The sequence below is a fragment of the Equus asinus genome, chromosome 8 (genome assembly GCF_041296235.1).
Source record: "Equus asinus isolate D_3611 breed Donkey chromosome 8, EquAss-T2T_v2, whole genome shotgun sequence".
Classification (NCBI taxonomy): Eukaryota; Metazoa; Chordata; class Mammalia; order Perissodactyla; family Equidae; genus Equus; species Equus asinus.
Window position 1 is genome coordinate 18,416,902 of NC_091797.1, and position 19,645 is coordinate 18,436,546.

At 35.1% G+C, this 19,645-nt stretch overlaps 1 protein-coding gene across 2 annotated transcripts in view; it reads right to left on the reverse strand.

Moving 5' to 3' along the window:
* CD2AP (CD2 associated protein) overlaps window positions 1–19,645 on the reverse strand; it is a 129,730-nt gene that overhangs the window by 72,317 nt on the left and 37,768 nt on the right. The window contains exons 1-2 of one of the 2 annotated variants that reach the window (XM_070514795.1): window positions 14,330–14,466; window positions 8,003–8,156 (exon numbers count right to left, since the gene is read on the reverse strand). In XM_070514795.1, the coding sequence (XP_070370896.1) occupies window positions 8,003–8,156; window positions 14,330–14,359 (184 nt within the window). In that variant the 5' untranslated portion in view covers window positions 14,360–14,466. Of the gene's footprint in view, window positions 1–8,002; window positions 8,157–14,329; window positions 14,467–19,645 lie in introns of those variants that run through there. The other variant, XM_044776820.2, reaches the window with a different exon arrangement.

The window sequence follows — 19,645 nt, forward strand, 5'->3', positions numbered from 1 at the left end:
TACTCGAAGTATGTTCCTCAGACCAGCAGCATCAGTATCACCCAGGAACTTGTTAGAAATGCAGTATCTCAGGCTCCACCAGAGACCTACTTGTTATGGACTGAACTGTATCCTCCCCAAATTCGTATACTGAAGCCCTAACCCCTAAAATGACTGTATTTGGAGATAGAGCCTTTTGAGAGGTAATTAAGGTTAAGTACGGTCATACGAGTGGGACTCTAATCCCCACACAGACCTAACTGTGCACATGCACGCACACGCACGCACGTGCGCGCACACCCACACACACACAAAAGACCATATGAGGACACGGAGAAGGCAGCCACCTGCAAGCCAGGAAAAGAGGCCTCACCAGGATCCAATGCTGACAGCACCTTGATTTTATATTTCTAGCCTCCAGCACAATGAGAAAATAAATTTCTGTTGTTCAAGCCACCCAGTCTGTGGTGTTTTGTTACACAGCCCTAGCAAGTTGAATCAGAATCTGCACTTTAACAAGATCCCTAGGTGATTCTCAATCTTGCACTCAATGCTCTAGTTATACTGGTTTTACCTAATTCCTTGAAAATGGCATGCCCTACTTCTTCTGAGATTTCAACATACTGTTTCTAGGGCACTTTACTTTCATCCAAAAAGCCCACCCTTGTCAGCCTTCAACTATCTTCAGGTCTCAGGTGAAAACAAACTTCCTCCCAAATGGCTTTCTGGATTAGGTACTCTTCCTTTGTGCTTCTACAGCACTCAATACTTACCCTATTGACTTCTGCAACCTACCTGTTATTGACAACTCACCTTTTCCTTTTCATTCTATCATAATGACTTATGTTCTTATGTGTACTCCCTCTACCCTGCAGGCTAAAGATAAATGAGCACTGAGTTTGTTAACTGCTCTATCCTCGGAACCTAGCATAGTGCCTGGCTTCTATCAGGTACATTAAATATTTTTGAATGAATTTATTTTGAATGAACAAACATCTAGCCCTAACCATAAGGTATCAATGCCAAGAAATATCATGACAAGAGGGTCTCCATTCCATCACCTCTTTACCACCAACAATCCTAAGATTTTTCTCAATAATTTAAATGTACAGTTAAGGAACTAACAGGACTCAGGAGACAAGAAGCATACACATTAAACAATTAGTCATAAAACACGAACACATAATGAGATATTAAAATATATAGTATAAACTACAAACTTCCCAAAAATTAATAGAAAGTACAGGTTTGAACTTGAGCAGATGTGGAAGGCTTCAAAGAAGAACTGGTAACCGATTTATACAATGAAAGATATGAATATGAGAAGGTGGCAAAGATGTGGCAGACGTTCTAGATCAAGGAAACCTTTCCCCAATGAAATCCTCGCAGGATTCTAAAGAAACTGTTCTTGCTGGCAACAAAGGAGAATTCTAAGAAGTAATCCAGATAGGTACAATTTCACTGCATCAAATCATGTCATAAAATCTCCAAACAAACATTTTTATACAGTAAAAAAAGACATACGGCTGTCGTTACCTAATTATTTGACCTAAGTTCTCTAAGAATCAATTTCCTGAACTACAAAACAAGAACTGGACTAGAGAACCATGACAGTTACTTCAGCTCTGACAGTCTATGGATCTACAAAATGGTTTATCAAAACAAAAGATAAACCCAACTGAACCCCCAAAACAACAAAAAAAGCACATTACATGCAACCAACACCATGAAAGAGACACAAAATAAACACAACAATCAAGTAGAAGAACCGAGTCTCCAAACAAGAAACAGTCACATCTCAGTAACAGTTTCCTCTCTTCTTAAATGAATAATTACATCTGATTTTTTAAAAATTTTACAATAAAAAGAACCAAAGAAGGTAAACACTGACCATACTTTTATAACTAACCCAGAGTTTACAGTAAAATTTTTCAAATGTCACCTTTCATCAGGTCTCAGAATAAATTTTTAAGTAATAATTAGTGGTTTTATACATAATGCAGGACTTCTCATCTCTTACACTAGATAAATACAGTCCCTAAATACTTCTGCAAGTTGTTGAAGTGACCCTGAGAAAATGTGTTCATAAACGTATTCTCTGAAGTTAACCACTGCATAGATGAGGGGAAAATGATCTATATTATTGAAAAGAAAAATCTATTTTGCTCAGGGTACACTTCAAAGAAAATCCTTTCTATCTTTCTGATAATCTTAGACCTTTAAAAAAAAATGTAGCTTGCTTTTTAATGAGTATCAATATTTTTTTAAATGATTTAAAGTCAATAGAGTATTAATTAGCCTCCCTGCCTCCAAACATTATCAATTAATTTTGAGCAGCCTAGTTAAATTTTAACCAAAAGCTTTGTTTTCCTTTTCCTCTCACACTACTCATAACTCTCCACAGAGTGGTTTTTCCAAAATAGACTGCAAAATCATTTGCAAAGAAATTTTTCATTTTTCAAAGGAAAAAGCCATATGGGATAATAACATCTAAAGAGCCCTTATTATTACCACAAAATTTGAGTCATTTATTGAAAAAAGAAAAATTTTTCACGATTCCATATTTAAATAAGGTTCACTCATAAGTTGAGGTGACTGCCTATATTGAACTCATCTATTAACTGGCAGCACAACTGAAGGAATTTTGAGATTTTTCACATTTCAAAGGGCATACATAATGTCTACCCATACACATCGGTCAATAAATATTTACTGAATTTCTACAATGTATCAGAACCCCGTTAAGCACAAAAGAAAATAAAACAATATGTGTAAGAGTAGAGCTATCAATAAAAGGATGTGTGAAATTAGTCAATTTTAAAAAAATAACTATGACTAGTATTTTCTTATCACAAGTAACCTCCATATAGCTTTTCAGATCTACCAAGAAATTAATAAGTCAGTCTTTTTAAATCAATATTTCATAAATAAAGCTATTAAACAAGGAAGAGGATAAAGGAGAAAAGCAAGACAGGGACTTACTTGATGTCTTTTATGTATCAGTACTATTCTAAGTCACAAACATCTCCCACACAAGAGATCATAAAAACTTGTTATCATCATCATAGGACTTTTATCTTTCCACTATATCATGCTGCCTCCTTTAGAGACTACAAAGTGCTTTAACATTGCTCAAGCAGTCTAGCCAACTTGGATGCTTATTTCCTGAAAATACCATGCACTTGCTTATCTCGTGGGTCTCCCAAAGGTAGCAATTCTACCTGGAAAGCCATATTCCTTTACCATCAAGTGAATGACATGTCCTACCTAAATAAGAGCTTAAATACACCCTGCTTGACAACTCCAATATAGAACTGCCCCTTCCTTTAAATCATAACTGCCCATTACATATGTCTCTAATATGGTTCTTAATAGCATAAAACACAATAATAATAATTAAAAACATTTATCAAGCACTTCTTATAACATTTAACATGTTAATATCTCTAAAATTCTATGAGGTAATTATTACTGTAGTCCCTATTTATAGTAAGTTGATGACTTCCCCCGCTAGACTGTGAGTTTTGAATCATTATCCATACCCACCTTTATTTGGCAGATTTGATTGCGCACTCTAACACTGCTCTCATGGTCTTATACTCACAGGTATTAAGGCATTCAGCATATAAATGTTGAAAAATTTCAAAAAACTTTTTAGAAATGTTTGGTATTTTTCAAAAAACAAAATCTAATTTTGTGAAATTTCACACTCAGTAAAGTCACTTTCCACATTTTTTCTAGTAAAATAGAAAATTCTAAATTTTCAAATGGCGGTCCATCAAGAACTGCAAGTATATCATGGTTCTGAAAAATAGATCTAAATATTCAGATCAAATAGAGCTCTCAAATTATGGAACTATTTCTCACTGAAGATTATTGTTTTTAATCTTTCCATCAAATGCTAAAATGAAGAGCACACCATACTCAGATGCTGGGAGGCTGATGCTAAAACTTTGGAGATAGCAGCAAAAGGATTCCTGATGTACTTTTGGTTCCATTTGGTTCTGGAAACTATATCTTCAGGTTTTACTACAGTATTTACATTTTTCTAATGTCAAAAAAATTTTTAGCGAGCCAGCCTGGTATCTGAGTAGTTAAGTTCCCATGCTTGGTTTTGGCAGCCCAGGGTTTCACCCGTTCGGATCCTGGGTGCGGACACGGCACTGCTCGTCAGGTCATGCTGAGGCAGCGTCCCACATAGCACAACCAAAGGCACTTACAACTAGAATATATAACTATGTACTGGGGGGCTTTGGGGAGAAGAATAAAAAAAAAAATAAAGACTGGCAATAGATGCTAGCTCAGGTGCCAATCTTTAAAAAAAAAAAAGTTTTCTTAATCAATTTCTTTCTCCAGTAAGCAGAGAAAATCATCAAACGTTAAGAAACAGAGACTGAACCATTTGCTATATGGTTGAATCTTCTTTAAAAATTCTTTCTTATTCTTAGTAAAAAAAAATCATAATACTTAGGCCATTACAACTTAAAGATTCGAGCTGGTCAAGAGTCTAGTTATATTGCTGAGATATACTACTTGATTAAGACAACCAAAATCTTAGAATATATTATCATTATCACCATCAGGAAGAAAAACTTATGTGATCAGTGACAAAGCATCATGTCTACAATGTACTTCCAACTGATTCAGTTAAAAAATGTATTTATAGGGGCAGGCCCTGTTGCCAAGTGGTTAAGTTCACACACTCACTTCGCCAGCCCAGAGTTTCACCATTTCGGATCCTGGGCACAGACATGGCACTGTTCATTCGGCGATGCTGAGGCGGCATCCCACATAGCACAACTAGAGGCACTCAGAACTAGAATCTACAACTATGTACTCGGGGGCTTTCGGGAGGAGGAGAAGAAGGCAAAAAAAAAAAGAAGAAGAAGAAGAAGATTGGCAACAGATGTTAGCTCAGGTGCCAATCTTTATTTAAAAAACTGTATTTGTATATGTATACAGATACAGAGATAAAGCCATTGTGACAAAATGTTAACAGCAAATTTAGGTGAAGACTATGCTATGTTCAACGTACAATTATTCTCTCAACTTTTCTGTAAGATTTTAAATTTTTCAAGATAAAACAGAAAGTCAGAACACCCTGCCCCATTTATCTGAGAGGCTGCGGCTGGGGAGGAGTCACGTGTGTGAGCCTTTTTCTCTTTATGAGTCAGAACATTTTAATGTCAAAGAGCAGAGCCTGAACCAATAGACCCATTTTTTTTTAATGTATGATGTAAACATATATAGTCAGTGACCATATTTTGATGGTATTCAGAATTCTCACTATTTTCTTCAGCACTGACTCAAAATCAGGAGGCACACTACATGCTACTGAATGTTTTCTGGAAATGAAACACTGTGTAGACTGACGTTCTAGTCAATTAATTTTTCATGTAGCAACTTGATTTCTTTTGGAACAACTACTAGTGATCTATCAATCACAATGTATCTTTCATATTCAAAATAATTATTAAATAGATGAAAAATCACTTCCATAGCATGAATTTCCACTAACAAGGTTACAGGCACTAATGTTTTCCCTCACATGCCAAGAATAGAGTTACATCTAGCATCAATTTTTTCCAAATATAAACTGAAATACCTACTAATGTTCCACAATGAATGTTATATAGAGTTGTGATGCTGAAAGACGTCAATTCTTTACTCTGTAAGTAAAATACTCTACCCCATTATCTTTGTGCCCAATTTTACAAGGGTCTCAGCAGTAATGTGACTTGTTCCTGGCTTTTACTATGAGAAGTGTAAATTTCTTCTCTTCTAGAACTTTAGCAACTTATCGTAATAAACTCTGTCCCAGAAAACATTATTCTGTACCCAGTCTAGAAAATACCTGCTTGTCTTACCAAAGAAGTTATCATGCTTAACTTACATGCAATAACAAAAGTTTCAATGGCTTCATGACTAGACTTTACAAAAAAGCCAAGTTTTTGGCTTTATAGACTACAGAAAAATAGTTAAGTCCAGTTTCCAGATATTCAGCTATCTAATTGCATGTCTCCTGTTTAGTTGTTTAGACAAAATTCCACACACATGCAGACTCACCTGTCTTGGTACACACAGAGATTTACACTGAACAGTCACACTGCAGTTTTTATCATTATCAACCTTTACAACTATTTTAAGTTTTTTTTAATATTAATAGTATTGGTTAGTAGTATCTACTACTATTACAATGAACCACTTTTGAATAACTGGTCTATTTTGTGAATTAAGGATATGATGCAAACTAACAGTAACAAAATAAAAATCAGATTTAAAAAAAAAACATTAGCTTGATTTTCCTGGAAAAGCAATCTGAAAGCAAAAACAACCTGCATCCTGTTTAAAATGTTAGCTAGCACCAAATGACCAATTTAGTCCTTGCAGTACATGCACTTAAAAAGAAGTTATGGAGGAGATCCTTAGGAAAAAGAACCTAAGCCTCCTGGCACCGACTACATAATGGTTTTTCCTTCTTACAAGAAAAAGAATTATGACCATGGTTCTTGAGGAAGGCAAAATTCATGTGTCCTTTCCTATTAGCAGACAAAATGAATAAAATATTCATAACTTTGAAGCCCTTTGTCTAGCCTCTACTTAAGAAGAAACTTGTCCCTTTATAGCTCAGTAAAGCTAAAGAAAGTGGTAAATAGATTTTACAATAGGCAGAGGTCATAAATAACCCTTCCATGGGCCTAAAAATTCTCCTGTACACAGAAATTCTATATAAAGGGCCACCTTTACACAGGATGTGGACATACTCTCTGTTATCTGTCCCCCAATCTCCAGAGTTTCAGAGTCCAGGACAATGACAATACTGAAACTATCCACCCTCAGATGGCAGGCTGAAAGCAGTACAGGTAATATCTAACTATTGTTTGTACAGTGCACTTACCAGGAAACAAAGAACACACAGAACCCTTTAATTCGTCTGTCTCGGTGTTATGAAATCTGTTTCACTTTTATGAAAATGTTTTTATTTTATGAAAATAATCAAAGGGTGATATAACCCAGAAAGTAGAGGTTTCCTCAAACTTCACAGACAGTAGCACAGAAAGCAACAGGTTGAGATATAAGGAGACTTTTTAAAAATCACAAATAGTCTTACATTTGTGAACTGTATATAAACAAAATTTCATGACTGCAGACTACGTGGTACCACAAAGGATTTACAGACCACAATATCAAAGACATTGATCTAAGATAAATGTCGTTAAATACCCATTTACTACTTACTAAATCAAACTGAACATCATAGTTAGTATTCAACATCAAGGGGCTTCAGGTTTTACTAAGTTAAAACACTATCTGTTCCCATAAATGTCGTACTTCTTTGTACATGTTTAATGTTTAATACCTTTTTAATAAGTCTTTCCAAAGACCATAAGCTCTTTGAGAACAGCAATATTACCTGTCTTTTTACCACTTTCTCATCAGCAGCAAAATAAAACTCAAGAGTTTAAATGATCTAAGGTCACAAGATGAACTCAAACTCATGTCTATTTCAAATGTGGCACTCTCCCTCTATGCTAAACTGTTCTCCTAAAATATTTACAGAGTACCAAATACTTAAAAGGCACACTTCTGGGCCAATCACCTTGGAAAACAACGTATATATTCAGGTGTCTAACCTCTAAAGAAAACATACTATAAAATCCTTGCTGCTTAAAAATCTATATGCTTAAGGATAAGCAGACAGTTTAGCATCCCATTAAATAAATGATAGTGAAATAAATTTAAGGCAAAGTGTTAAACTATTCAACAGAGCCTGCAAGATTAAAAGAAAACAAAGCCTCATAGTTTAATTTATAATTCCCATAGACAGTTGTCAGCAGCTCATGCTGAATTATCATAGGAAGACTGACTCCACGGGCCAATAACTAGTAACATGAGAATAAGCAGGAAGCTTCTGCAATCTGCTGCAAAAGTTGAGCTAATTTTTCTTAACGTCATTTACCAACAGTTATAAAACATCTTACTATTTTGATTTAATTAAACCAGAAAGGAATTATTTACATACTCCTCTTAATGTTTTTGGTTTGTGGATGTGGCTGAATTCCACCAGCTGGAAGTCCATAGGTGCTTATTCGTTGCACAAGACTTGCTACATTCCCATGCCTTTCCCGTTTGATGGGCAAATTGTCATCCTTGGATTCTGTCTCTCTCTTAACTTCCTATAAAAGGGGAAATGAGTAAATAGGCAAATTAAGTTGTATTTTATTAAATTAAATTCTCAATTGTAAAATACCAAAAATCAGGTACAGTGATCATTATATAAAACACGGTATCAAGAGATTCAACCTTTTTCTCTGACCCCACATATCTAAAGAATACAACACACTTTGGTAACAGTGACTCATCATGAGTTTAAGTCTTATCAGAACTGGAGATGGAGTAAAGAAATGGAGGCTGAAACATCATCTCCACCCAATAAACAAAGAAATCCTGAGATACATAAACAAACAAACAATAAGACAAACAATAATTCTAAGTCAGGAATAGGCAAACTTTTTCTACAAAGGGCCAGACAGTAAAATATTGCAGGATTTGTGGGCTACACAATCTCCGTTTCAACAATGAATGCTGTCATTTGTAGTGCAAAAGCAATCATATACTTAAATGAATGAACATAGCTATGCTCCAAAAAAATTTTACTTACAGACACTATAATTTCAATTTCATATAATTCTCACGTTACTGAATACTGTTCTTTTGATTCTTCCCAACCATTTATAAAATTCATAGCTAGCATTCTCAGCTCATGGACATTATAAAAACATGTCGCATTCAGATGACACCCATGGGCTGTAGTTTGATGAACCCTGCTCTACGTTATAGGTCTGACAGAAAACAGGAAATCTTCATGAAAAGAACTATGTAATTTTATTGGAAGACAAAAGAAGACAAATAAAAGGGAAGTTATGCCACATTCAGTAATCAAAAATTCAATATCATAAAGATATCAATTCTCCCTAAAATTGATGTAATGATGCAATGCAAATTCCAATAAATATACCATGGATTTGGGAGAGCAATTTAATAAACTGGTTCTAAATTTGTATAGAAAAGCAAAAGGCCAAGATCAGCCAGAATACTTAAGGGAAAAGAAAGCAAAGAGATTTTTTTCTTTTTTTAACTTAGTTATAAAGAAAAACTATATGATACTATAAATTAGACAGTGTGTTAACTGGCATAAAAACAGACATACTGATAAATGAAACAACATAAAGAGACCATAAACAGACAAACTTGATTTATAACAGACAAAAAGTAAGGAAAAAACTGAATCTTAAAATATAGTGTTTCTAAAACTACTGTTACATATTTAGGGGATAGGAAATGAAAGTGGATTCCTACCTCACATATTTGTTATTAAAATTAACAATTTCTGTTTATTAAAAGTATCCATGAAAAAAAAGCAAATCATTAACCAGAAGATATTTTTACACATAAAGTTAACAAAGAATTTCAATCTCCAGGTGTTTATGCCTACCACAATGTTAACCAGTTGTTATTCTCTAGCTGGTAGGATTTCAGATGATGATTCTTTATACTCTTCAGAAATGTCTGATGCTTGCTTTTTTGTTTTTGTAACAACGCGTATCATTTTGCAATCGGAAAAAAAGTTTTTTATTTTGGGAAAACTGTTAAGTTGGAGAACTGTGAAAAACTATTAAAGTACAAATCATAAAAGACACAAAATACTTCACAATGTAGACTGCTTCATTTTTACTGGTAATGCACTTAAGGAAAAATACTTCAATTTGCTATTAATAATACTTGACATGTCAACATCTGAAAACCTCAGTTTTGAGATTGCGCTAAATATTTTTCAAACTAACAAAAACATAAAATCTATGTAAAGACTGGTAGTGACAACCTTAACATGCCAAAGAATATTCATTTTGGATCTGCTGTCTCAAGAGCTACCTACATTTAAAAAAAATAAAAAGTCATATCTCTGAGAGCTATTGTTTTCTAGTACAGAAGACCAAAAACTTGACTTAACATTCAAATCTTGTTCCTCTAGGAAAGTGACTTCAATTTGACCAAAGGTGATTAAGAGTACAGGTTCAGGAGACAGATCACCTGGGTGCAAATCTTGGTTCTATCCTGTTCACTGGCTATGTAACTTTGGGTATTTGTGTTACCTTTTAATAGAAATTAGCCACATGAAAAAGTGTGATATATTAATTGAGACAATGTTTCTCATTTCTTAAAAAATTAATTTACAACATACTGCTCCAGATCTAGAAACATTTTAAGGATCTTCAATATTCTGACACATTTACAGCCATGAATATTAGATATAATACATCTTCTGAGGACAAAAGATACAAAAGGAAAGGGGAGAAGCAAATTAAAAATATAGCCTACACTGCATAGGGAAAACTCAGGTTTAGAGTCTTCCAAAGATAAAGTGCCAACTAAGACATTATCACAAGTACCAAGTAACCTCAAGGCTCTAAGCAAAATTACAAATAAGGTAAAAGTGTGCTTTGGGCGCCACTTCCTCCAGAACCTCTAGCTGCTACAATCTACCACCACCAGATACACGTACACACACACACTCTCTCTCTCTCTCACCAACCTACTCTCCTCCCTAGTTCATGGACACACAGTGCCACCAAATTACTCTCTGGATATTATCTTCAACAACAAATTTTACTGAGTATCTATGAAGTGTCAGTAGGGCTTCCAGTGTTTCTTCCTTCTTCTGCCCTTTACTTCCTTTTACCTAATTGGCCAGTAAACAAAATGTATACTAACACTGTAGCATCTATTTTCTACCAACTTCACTTCCTTTCCCAGCTCTGAAAATGATGCCAGGAGATCCAGTAAAAAAAAAAAGTCATCTTTAAAGAGCATCATGTACTAACAAAGCAAACTCAGAAAAACTTTGACTCTCATTGTACAAATGAAGGAAGACTCCTACACAATAGGTAATGTCGGTATGAACTGGCCAAGAAAAAAATACAATATGGACAATCTCCAAATAGATAAGAATGCATTATATTGATTGGTTTTGTTTCATAGATAAGGAGAAGGAAGTAGTAAATTAAAAGAAGATGACAAATATAACTAAATGAGGAGGAGCTAAAAAGGTTGGAAAGGATATAGTTATTCTTCACCTATTAAAGTAAGTAAAGATACTTAACTGTGATTGCACTAACCAAAAGCAGACAACTTAAAAGATAATCAACAAAATTCACAAACCCATCCTTCATATTGTAATATATCTACATAATAATTTGGTCATCTGACCATGGCCAGCACATGATCATGATCTGAAAATAGAAAGCAATTAGCTTCTCTATCGTAGAATCAAAGGTCACAAAGAATAATAAAAACCAGGATAGAGCGCAAGAGCTTCTTTCGACTTTTCAAATGAAAGAGACAAGTTATCTAATCACCAAATTCCTAAACAGTTACACTTCTGCTTGTGGCAATTTAAAGCTAAGAAATATACTTAATTATTTTTAATTTAACATTCATGATTTCCAAAAGGGTTATATAGAACTAGAACCTCCAACTTTATAGAAGCATAAATCAGAAAATATGGGAAAGTGATATTACTAAAGAATAAGGAAAATAAGAAAGATTGAATGTTTATTTGGTACATGTCCACTGTTTCAGCTTTGACTGAGTCAACATTACATCCATATATGAAAAATTAGGTTTTCAATCTAACAAAATAGTTTACCCCACTCCTAAAGTTTTTTTGTTTTTTTGTTTTTTTTTTTTTTGGAATATAAGTGATAGTATATAAGGAATGATCCAGAAGGAACTACTTCAAGCCATAAGATTTTCCTTTTTATTATGATTAAATTAGATATTTACCAAAAGACTTTTAATCCAAAGTAAAATGACCAACAGGAGAAAATCTCCTGAATATTAAATCAGTATGTATCTTCTGAGTGCAAACGTTATCAAAATCATCAAGGGAAACAACAACGACAGGTATAATATAGCAGGACTATTTTTAAAGTGTCTAAATTTATTCTCTCCCCCAAACATGCTATTCTCCACATAACTGCTGTCTCCCCAACATGGACAAAGAGCTTCCCTATTTCAGCTGCCCCTCCCCCATTTGAAAAAGGCAAAAGTAGGAAAGAGGGGGAAGTGATGTACATTCATTGTCAATGGCATCCTATCCTTTCCTTTTTCTATCACAAGAATGTTAATGAGAGCCAAGTGAAGTAGAGTGGGAAAAACAATACAGAACTCTTCTTTCTTTCAGACATACCACACTGGTTAAAATGGACTGAAAATACCCTAATAATTTATAATGGTGACATTTTTCATACTAGTTTTGTTAATTTAAAAATTGTTACTTGTGTTTTTAGCCCTAAGATGAAGGGGTTTCAGGATAAGAAGTGCAGGGAATGAGGGCTAGTATGTCTGACTGAAACAACACCAGGCCTAAAGAGCTCCTTCTCTCAAAGTTGCTAGACTCCCTGAAGCTACAGATGACACTGAGAAGCAGGCAATGAGTGCTGATCCAAAAAGCAAGACTGGGAGATATCAAACTCAAGCTTTTCCTGGTTTAAGTTATTTCTACAACTTGAATTCCCAGTAGAAACAAAACTTATTCACTCCTTAAGCAGAAAAAATAGAATTTAACTTTCCAGGTAAGTCCTGGGTAAACATTAACATGATTTATATAATAATGTCTTGAATTTAAATTTATGGTATAAAAAACAGAATGGGAAGGGGGGGTAAAAATAACCCACTTTAAAAGATTTTCTTAGAAAACAGTCTATAAAGTAGCTACCAAATTCCTCAAAGTGGAAGGAGGTTGAAAGAGTGTTATAAATAGGAAAGAAACATACTCTGCACAGTACAGATACTTCTATACTTCTTGAATTTTGTTTCAACATGTATTACACGGTGATTTTTTTTCAATAAAAAATGTATTGTGCCCACAAATAACAGTGCTATTAAGTCAAACTGTTCTGGGATATTTAGAGAAAGATCTTGGTTGCGTGAGCACACATTACTAAATCAAATCCTTACATATCTTTTCTAGCATTACCTGTATGGAACTATTTCCCTAATTCAGTGCATAGAGTCTCTCTGAGATTCAGAATATTATCAAAAATAACCCAAGTCACAGAACAAATTGTTCTTAATCAGCAGGCATAGTTAATGTTTTACAGTATGTAACAGAAAATGTACTATGACGTATCCTAAAGAACTATACACAACTTTGACATTTGATCTGTTGTTTTATTGCAATTCCCAATAAGCAAGTAAAGTTGTCTTCCATCTAGTATTCTGATATCTACAGCGTTGTTTTCTACTCTAATGTGTTTCCAATTAATGAAACTAAGTCAAACACCAAATGTTCTTCTCCTGATATAAAGCTAGCTTCCTGAACTGTTCTATGAAAGTCAGCAATACATCTCCTAATACATGAAAACATCACTGAGGTTTATTTAAGTGAACTAAATAAGAGTCTGCATAAAGTAAAGGATTCAAAAAAAAAAGGTCACATAAAATCAAACTGTCATTTTCTTCATTCAAATAATAATTCTTCTTATGGAAACAGTGGAACACCAACAGATTTAAAAACTAAATCAGCACTCTTCTAGAAAAAGAATGTCATATTAAAAAAAAAAATCACTGAGACCCTTCCAAAGTAGCCATGTACATCAGATCATCATCTTATTCCCCATACGGCTATTTAATTTTTCATTAAAAGTAGCTTTTAAAAAGATTTTAAATACATTTAATGTCTACTTAACCATTAACCTATGGAATCTAGAAATAAAATGACAACAAACATTTTCAAATGCAAGACAAGTTGTCAAACTGTAAATTTTTTTTAAAAGCAGATTCGATGATTTAAATCATTTTTCTAAATAGAAAAAAAACTGCCAGAAACTTAAGTCCAAACAAAGAAAAAAAATCCAAATGATTTTTATTCACTTGTCAACTTCCTGAAATACTTGTGTGAATAACTTTTGTTTGTTCCTTATTACATCAAAAAGTCTAAAACACTTTATCAAGTTCCGAGAACTCTTCATCAAAAGGGATCAAAATTTTATTTTAAATTCAAAAATATAACTGGGGCTGGCCCAGTGGTGCAGCGGTTAAGTGCGCACGTTTCACTTCGGCGGCCTGGGGTTCGCCAGTTCGGATCCCAGGTGCAGACATGGCACTGCTTGGTAAGCGTCCCACACATAAAGTAGAGGAAGATGGGCACGGATGTTAGCTCAGGGCCAGTCTTCCTCAGCAAAAAGGGGAGGATTGGCAGCAGATGTAAGCTCAGGGCTAATCTTCCTCAAAAGAAAACCCAAAAAAACAAAAAATTCAAAAATATAAGGAAGAGCAATTCACTTACCAGCACTTGAGACATCTTCTGTGAAGACATCCACTATTTTTTAAAGCATAAAGTAAAAACATCACAAGGGTAACAGATCATTTGATAACCTGTAGTACCTCCAGGATCAGTATAAAGTTCACAAGAAAGCTGCTTCAAAGTTCACAGATTAGCATCCCCTGTGCATAAATAGTGTCCTGCAAATACTCCTTAAGTACAACTAATGAAGATATTTCTGTTAACCTCTTTTGATATCTTATTTCACTGATATTTCTCTGCTTTCCCCAGAACCCCGCTGCTTCAGTACTTGTGAAACCACCAAGTGTGCGCTCTACAGCAATGTTCCTCCCTTCTCCTCCCAACCTCCTCTGACTCACTCAGGTGATCAGACTATGCACTCTGCCATATAGGAAAGTCAACAATGAACAGAGTCCACTACCATTTATTAAATGCCTTTAACTAGTCAATTGCACTGCTAGCTACTTTCAGGTGTTACTTTAATCTTCAGAAGCGAGCCATAACTTCAAAGAAAATAAAGGGCATCAATTATGCTTATTACATTTTTACTGAATGCTTATCTATTCTTGTGTTAATCGTAACTAATATTTTTCTGAAGACTGGCTTTATAACAACAGCTTAAGAAAAAACAGCTATTCCTACACCACTTCTAAAAGGAGAAACCCTTCCATATTATGAGTTTTTAAGACTGTTAAGGATGTGTGTTGCAATCTCTAATAAAACACATCACCATCTGGATTTTCCTCTTAGAGAAAGATGGAATAGATGTACTGTTCCCTACTCCTTTAAGCACAGTTAAAAACTCTAGACATTATATATTAAAAATAAACAGATAAAAATAGTCGCTAAGTTGGAGAAAAGAAGGTAGCCCAGTCGGAGAACAGGTTCCTCAGAACCTGGTTATTGAGTTCACTTGGTTTTCTTTTTGCCTCATATATTCCAGACTCAGTACTGGAGAAGCAAGCAACCTAGAAATGCTACTGAGCAGAAAAGGAAAAAAGCTCCAAGAAATGCCTGCTCTTTCTAGCCAAAGGGCCAAGGAAAGGGTAGCCTAGTACTGCTGTCAAATACCACAGAAAAAGAAAAAACTGTAGCCACTTCTCCACCCATGCCAGCAAAGACCAAGTAGGGAGCCTAGACTTACACACTCACCAGGCTATGATGTGGGGCCCCAACCACCACCACTACCCAACATCTTAGCCAGGGTGGTGTCAGAGAAGGCCAAGTGGAAAGCTGGGACTTTCCTCCCCACCAGGTGAGAAGGAGACCCCTCTGCCCCTACTGTCCGTGGAGGCACAAGGCAGAACAAACAAGGCACACCTGCCCTTCCAGCAAGGAGGGTATCAGTGGAAGCCTAATGGAGCCTGACCTCCCACACTGCCCAACAACAACAAGGAGCTCCTCCCCTCCAAGTGTCCACAGAGACCAAGTGGGGAACTGGAATTGGAGGTAATTCATTTTTCTTTTTTCAGCATAGGTTCCCTCTTCGGTAAAATACAGTTTAGATTTAGATCCAAGGTCCTCAACCAATGTTACGATTTTTAAAAATATTTTTACAACTAATACTTCTACCAGGACTTCAACACAATTCCTCAGCTTTTAATAACAAGTGCTCACAGATGTCTGCTTTCTCTCCCTTTTCAGTAACTGAATCACATTTCCAAAGGCATTTTATTTTAGCTTCCTCATCTTCAAAGAACTATCCTTTCCATTCCAAAGAACTCAACAAAAAAGATCATTTCCACCAGATTATTTTTCTAAATATAAGACTTTAGTTCCACAGAAAAGATCTATCAAAATTAGTTTTACCCTGAGGAGCCAGAACTTACACAAGTCCTAACACACTAAAAGTTTTTTTATTGTCTAGCTTCTCATCCAGTTGGCCCACTTTTAAATAAGACTTGATCTGTTCCACCACCACTACCACCACCAAGACTACAGATTTGGTTTAGGGAAACAGGCAAATCAGGGTAACAGCTTGTCCCATATTTTCTCATTTTAACTACTACTTTTTTAACTACTCTTTATTTTTGTCCTTCCTTAAAAACTACTAACTTTTTTTAAAGGGCAATTAGAAAAGTTCTACTTCATTTACCCATTTTATTAGCATTAACATTTGATTTAACAATACCTGACATATTACAGGCACTAAAAAAAAAACCCTATTCATTGATTAAATTAACAATTTAGGAGATTTTCATCTCTGTGAAATGGATGGGCAGTTCCTGAGAAAGAAAATAACCATATAAAATAATAAAATACAACACATATCTACATGCAAGGCATATACACACAAAATCTAATTTCTACCGAGAACCCAAACAGGTGGCATTCCCCACTTTTACAGAGGGAGAAACGTACGCTCCAGAGTGAAGCATCTTTAGGAAAAACACACAGCAGGTAGGCGTTTGGGTAAGGGGGAGGGGTTAAGTAGTCAGTAGAGAGCTATACATCCTGACTTCAGAGGCCATGTTCCTTTCACAATGCTATGCTATCTTACTCCTGAAGTAGCTCGAGTACAGGAGTTGCCAATGACAACCATCACACTGAGCCTACCTTCCTCTACTTTCAGGGATGTTTCTCAAAGGGAATTCATTCCTTATCTCCTCTGCACCCTTTTGTGTTTTATTGGCTAAATAACCTCAGAGATGCTATGCCACAACACCCAATGTATCAATGCCATTTTCCAGCCCCCACCACTCACTTTTTTCTTTGAAAGCACTCTAGACTATTAAAAATTATCTTCATCTTATTCATTTATTTTTTCACATTTGTCTGTTTTCCCTCCACCATTAGGATATAAGCTCATAAAGAAGAGAGAACTTATCTGTGTTATTCACCATTGTGTCTCTAGCATCTATAGAACCTCAGCAGGTATCTGAACAAATGAATGAATGGCAAACAGAAAAGAATAAAACAAGTGAGAAACATGGTACAGGGGAGGATATGCCACAGTACTGCTACTGTTCTTACGACAAAATAGCTCAATAGAGGGTAGAGAATTTAGTTTCTTATCAGGGATATTGAAGAGACCCATTATGTAAATAATATGGAAAGCCCTGCTGTAACTGCTACAAGAAGAGACATGTGGCTGATGAAAAAAACATGCTTCAAAGAACGCCTACTGAGAAGTATCCCTTAAATGTTGCTAAAGTTGCTGTTAATCTTATTTGCAATGTAGAAAAAAGCTCTTATTTTACTTTTATGTAACACCACTCCCTAGCTGGACTGCAATAAATTCTGCATTTGTTTATTTTGTTTAATCTCCATTACAAAGCAGCAACTCTAATAAAATTGCCAAATATCAATAAGCTAAGACACTGATATTGAATCTTAAAGTTTACAGCAACAAACAAATCAGACGCTTGACTCTCTACTTTAGCCCAAAAGACTGAAGTTGAGAATGTAGAAAAATCTGACATACCAGCATGCTGCTGCTTCTCAATTTTGGCTTAATTTCTAAACACTACAAATCAATGAGGAAAGAGCAGACTATTGGTTATTTTTTCATGTGAAAAGAATTTAATTAGTGCCTAAATAATATATATACAAAAAAAAAGACTGATGAAAGACACACTGAAAATCAAAAATACAAAACCAATGAAAACAGAGAGCATCTTTAAACCTTGCCTGCTCCCAAGTTTTGTGACTTAAGTCACAAAAAGCACTCATGAAGGATAAAAAACACATAAGCAGAAGGAAGACAAAGGACTAGTATTCATAATACATTAAGAAGTACTACAAATCAATGAGAAAATGAGCAAGAACTCAATGGAAAAATGGACAGAAATATCTGAATAAGTTATGCACAGGAAAAGAAATTTAAATGGCCAATAAATGTGAAAAGATGCCCAACTTCACCAGCAATCAGAAAAATGAAACAGTGAAACATGGGGTAAATACTATTGTAGATCTCTAAGATTAGCCAAAAAAGAAAATCTGATGGTATCAAATCTTAATGAGAATGCAGAAAAAGGGTACTCTTATACTACTGGTAGGAGTTTAAATTGGTATAATTATTTAGTGAGACATCTGACAATATCTAGTACAGCTGAACATGTGCATATCCTAAGATGCACCAAATTCTCAGCTATGTATATACCCTACAAAAGGATGTTCAATGCAGCACTGTTCTTAATAGCTAAAAATTGGAAAATAGTCCTAAATATTCGAAAAATGCAGTAGAGATGTACGTTGGAACATTATGACTGTTAAAAAATTAACTAGTAACATCATACTCAATGGGCAAAAACTGAAAGCCATCCCTCTGAGAACAGGAACAAGACAAAGGTGTCCACCCTCACCACTCTTATTCAACATAGTACTGGAGGTTTTGGCCAGAGCAATATGGCAGGAAAAAGAAATAAAAGGAATCCAAGGAGCCAATGAAGAAGTAAATTCTCGCTGTTTGCAGACGACATGATCTTATACATAGAAAACCCCAAATAATCCACTGGAAAACTATTAGAAATAATCAACAGCTACAGCAAAGTTGCAGGGTATAAAATCAACATACATAAATCAGTAGCACTTCTATACTCTAACAACGAACTAACAGAAAAAGAACTCAAGAACTCAATCCCATTCACAACTGCAACAAAAAGAATAAAATACCTTGGGGTAAATTTAACCAAGGAAATGAAAGACACATACAACGAAAACTATAAGACTTTCCTGAAAGAAATTGATGACGACATAAAGAGATGGAAAGACATTCCATGCACGTAGACTGGAAGAATAAACAGTTAAAATGTCCATACTACCTAAAGCAATCTACAGATTCAACGCTATCCCAACCAGAATCCCAACGACATTCTTTACAGAAATAGAACAGAGAATCCTAAAATTCATATGGGGCAACAAAAGACCCCAAATTGCTACAGTAATCCTGAGAAAAAAGAACAAAGCTGCAGGCCTCACAATCCCTGACTTCAAAACATACTACAAAGCTACAGTAATCAAAACAGCATGGTACTCGTACAAAAACAGGTGCACAGATCAATGGAACAGAATTGAAAGCCCAGAAATAAAACCACACATCTATGGACAGCTTATCTTCGACAAAGGAGCTGAGGACCTACAATGGAGAAAAGAAAGCCTCTTCAACAAATAGTGCTGGGAAAACTGGACAGCCACATGTAAAAGAATGAAAATTGACCATTCTTTTTCACCATTCACAAAAATAAACTCAAAATGGATCAAAGACCTAAAGATTAGACCTGAAACAACAAGTCTTCTAGAAGAGAATATAGGCAGTACACTCTTTGACATCAGTATCAAAAGGATCTTTTCGCACACCATAACTCCTCAGACGAGGGA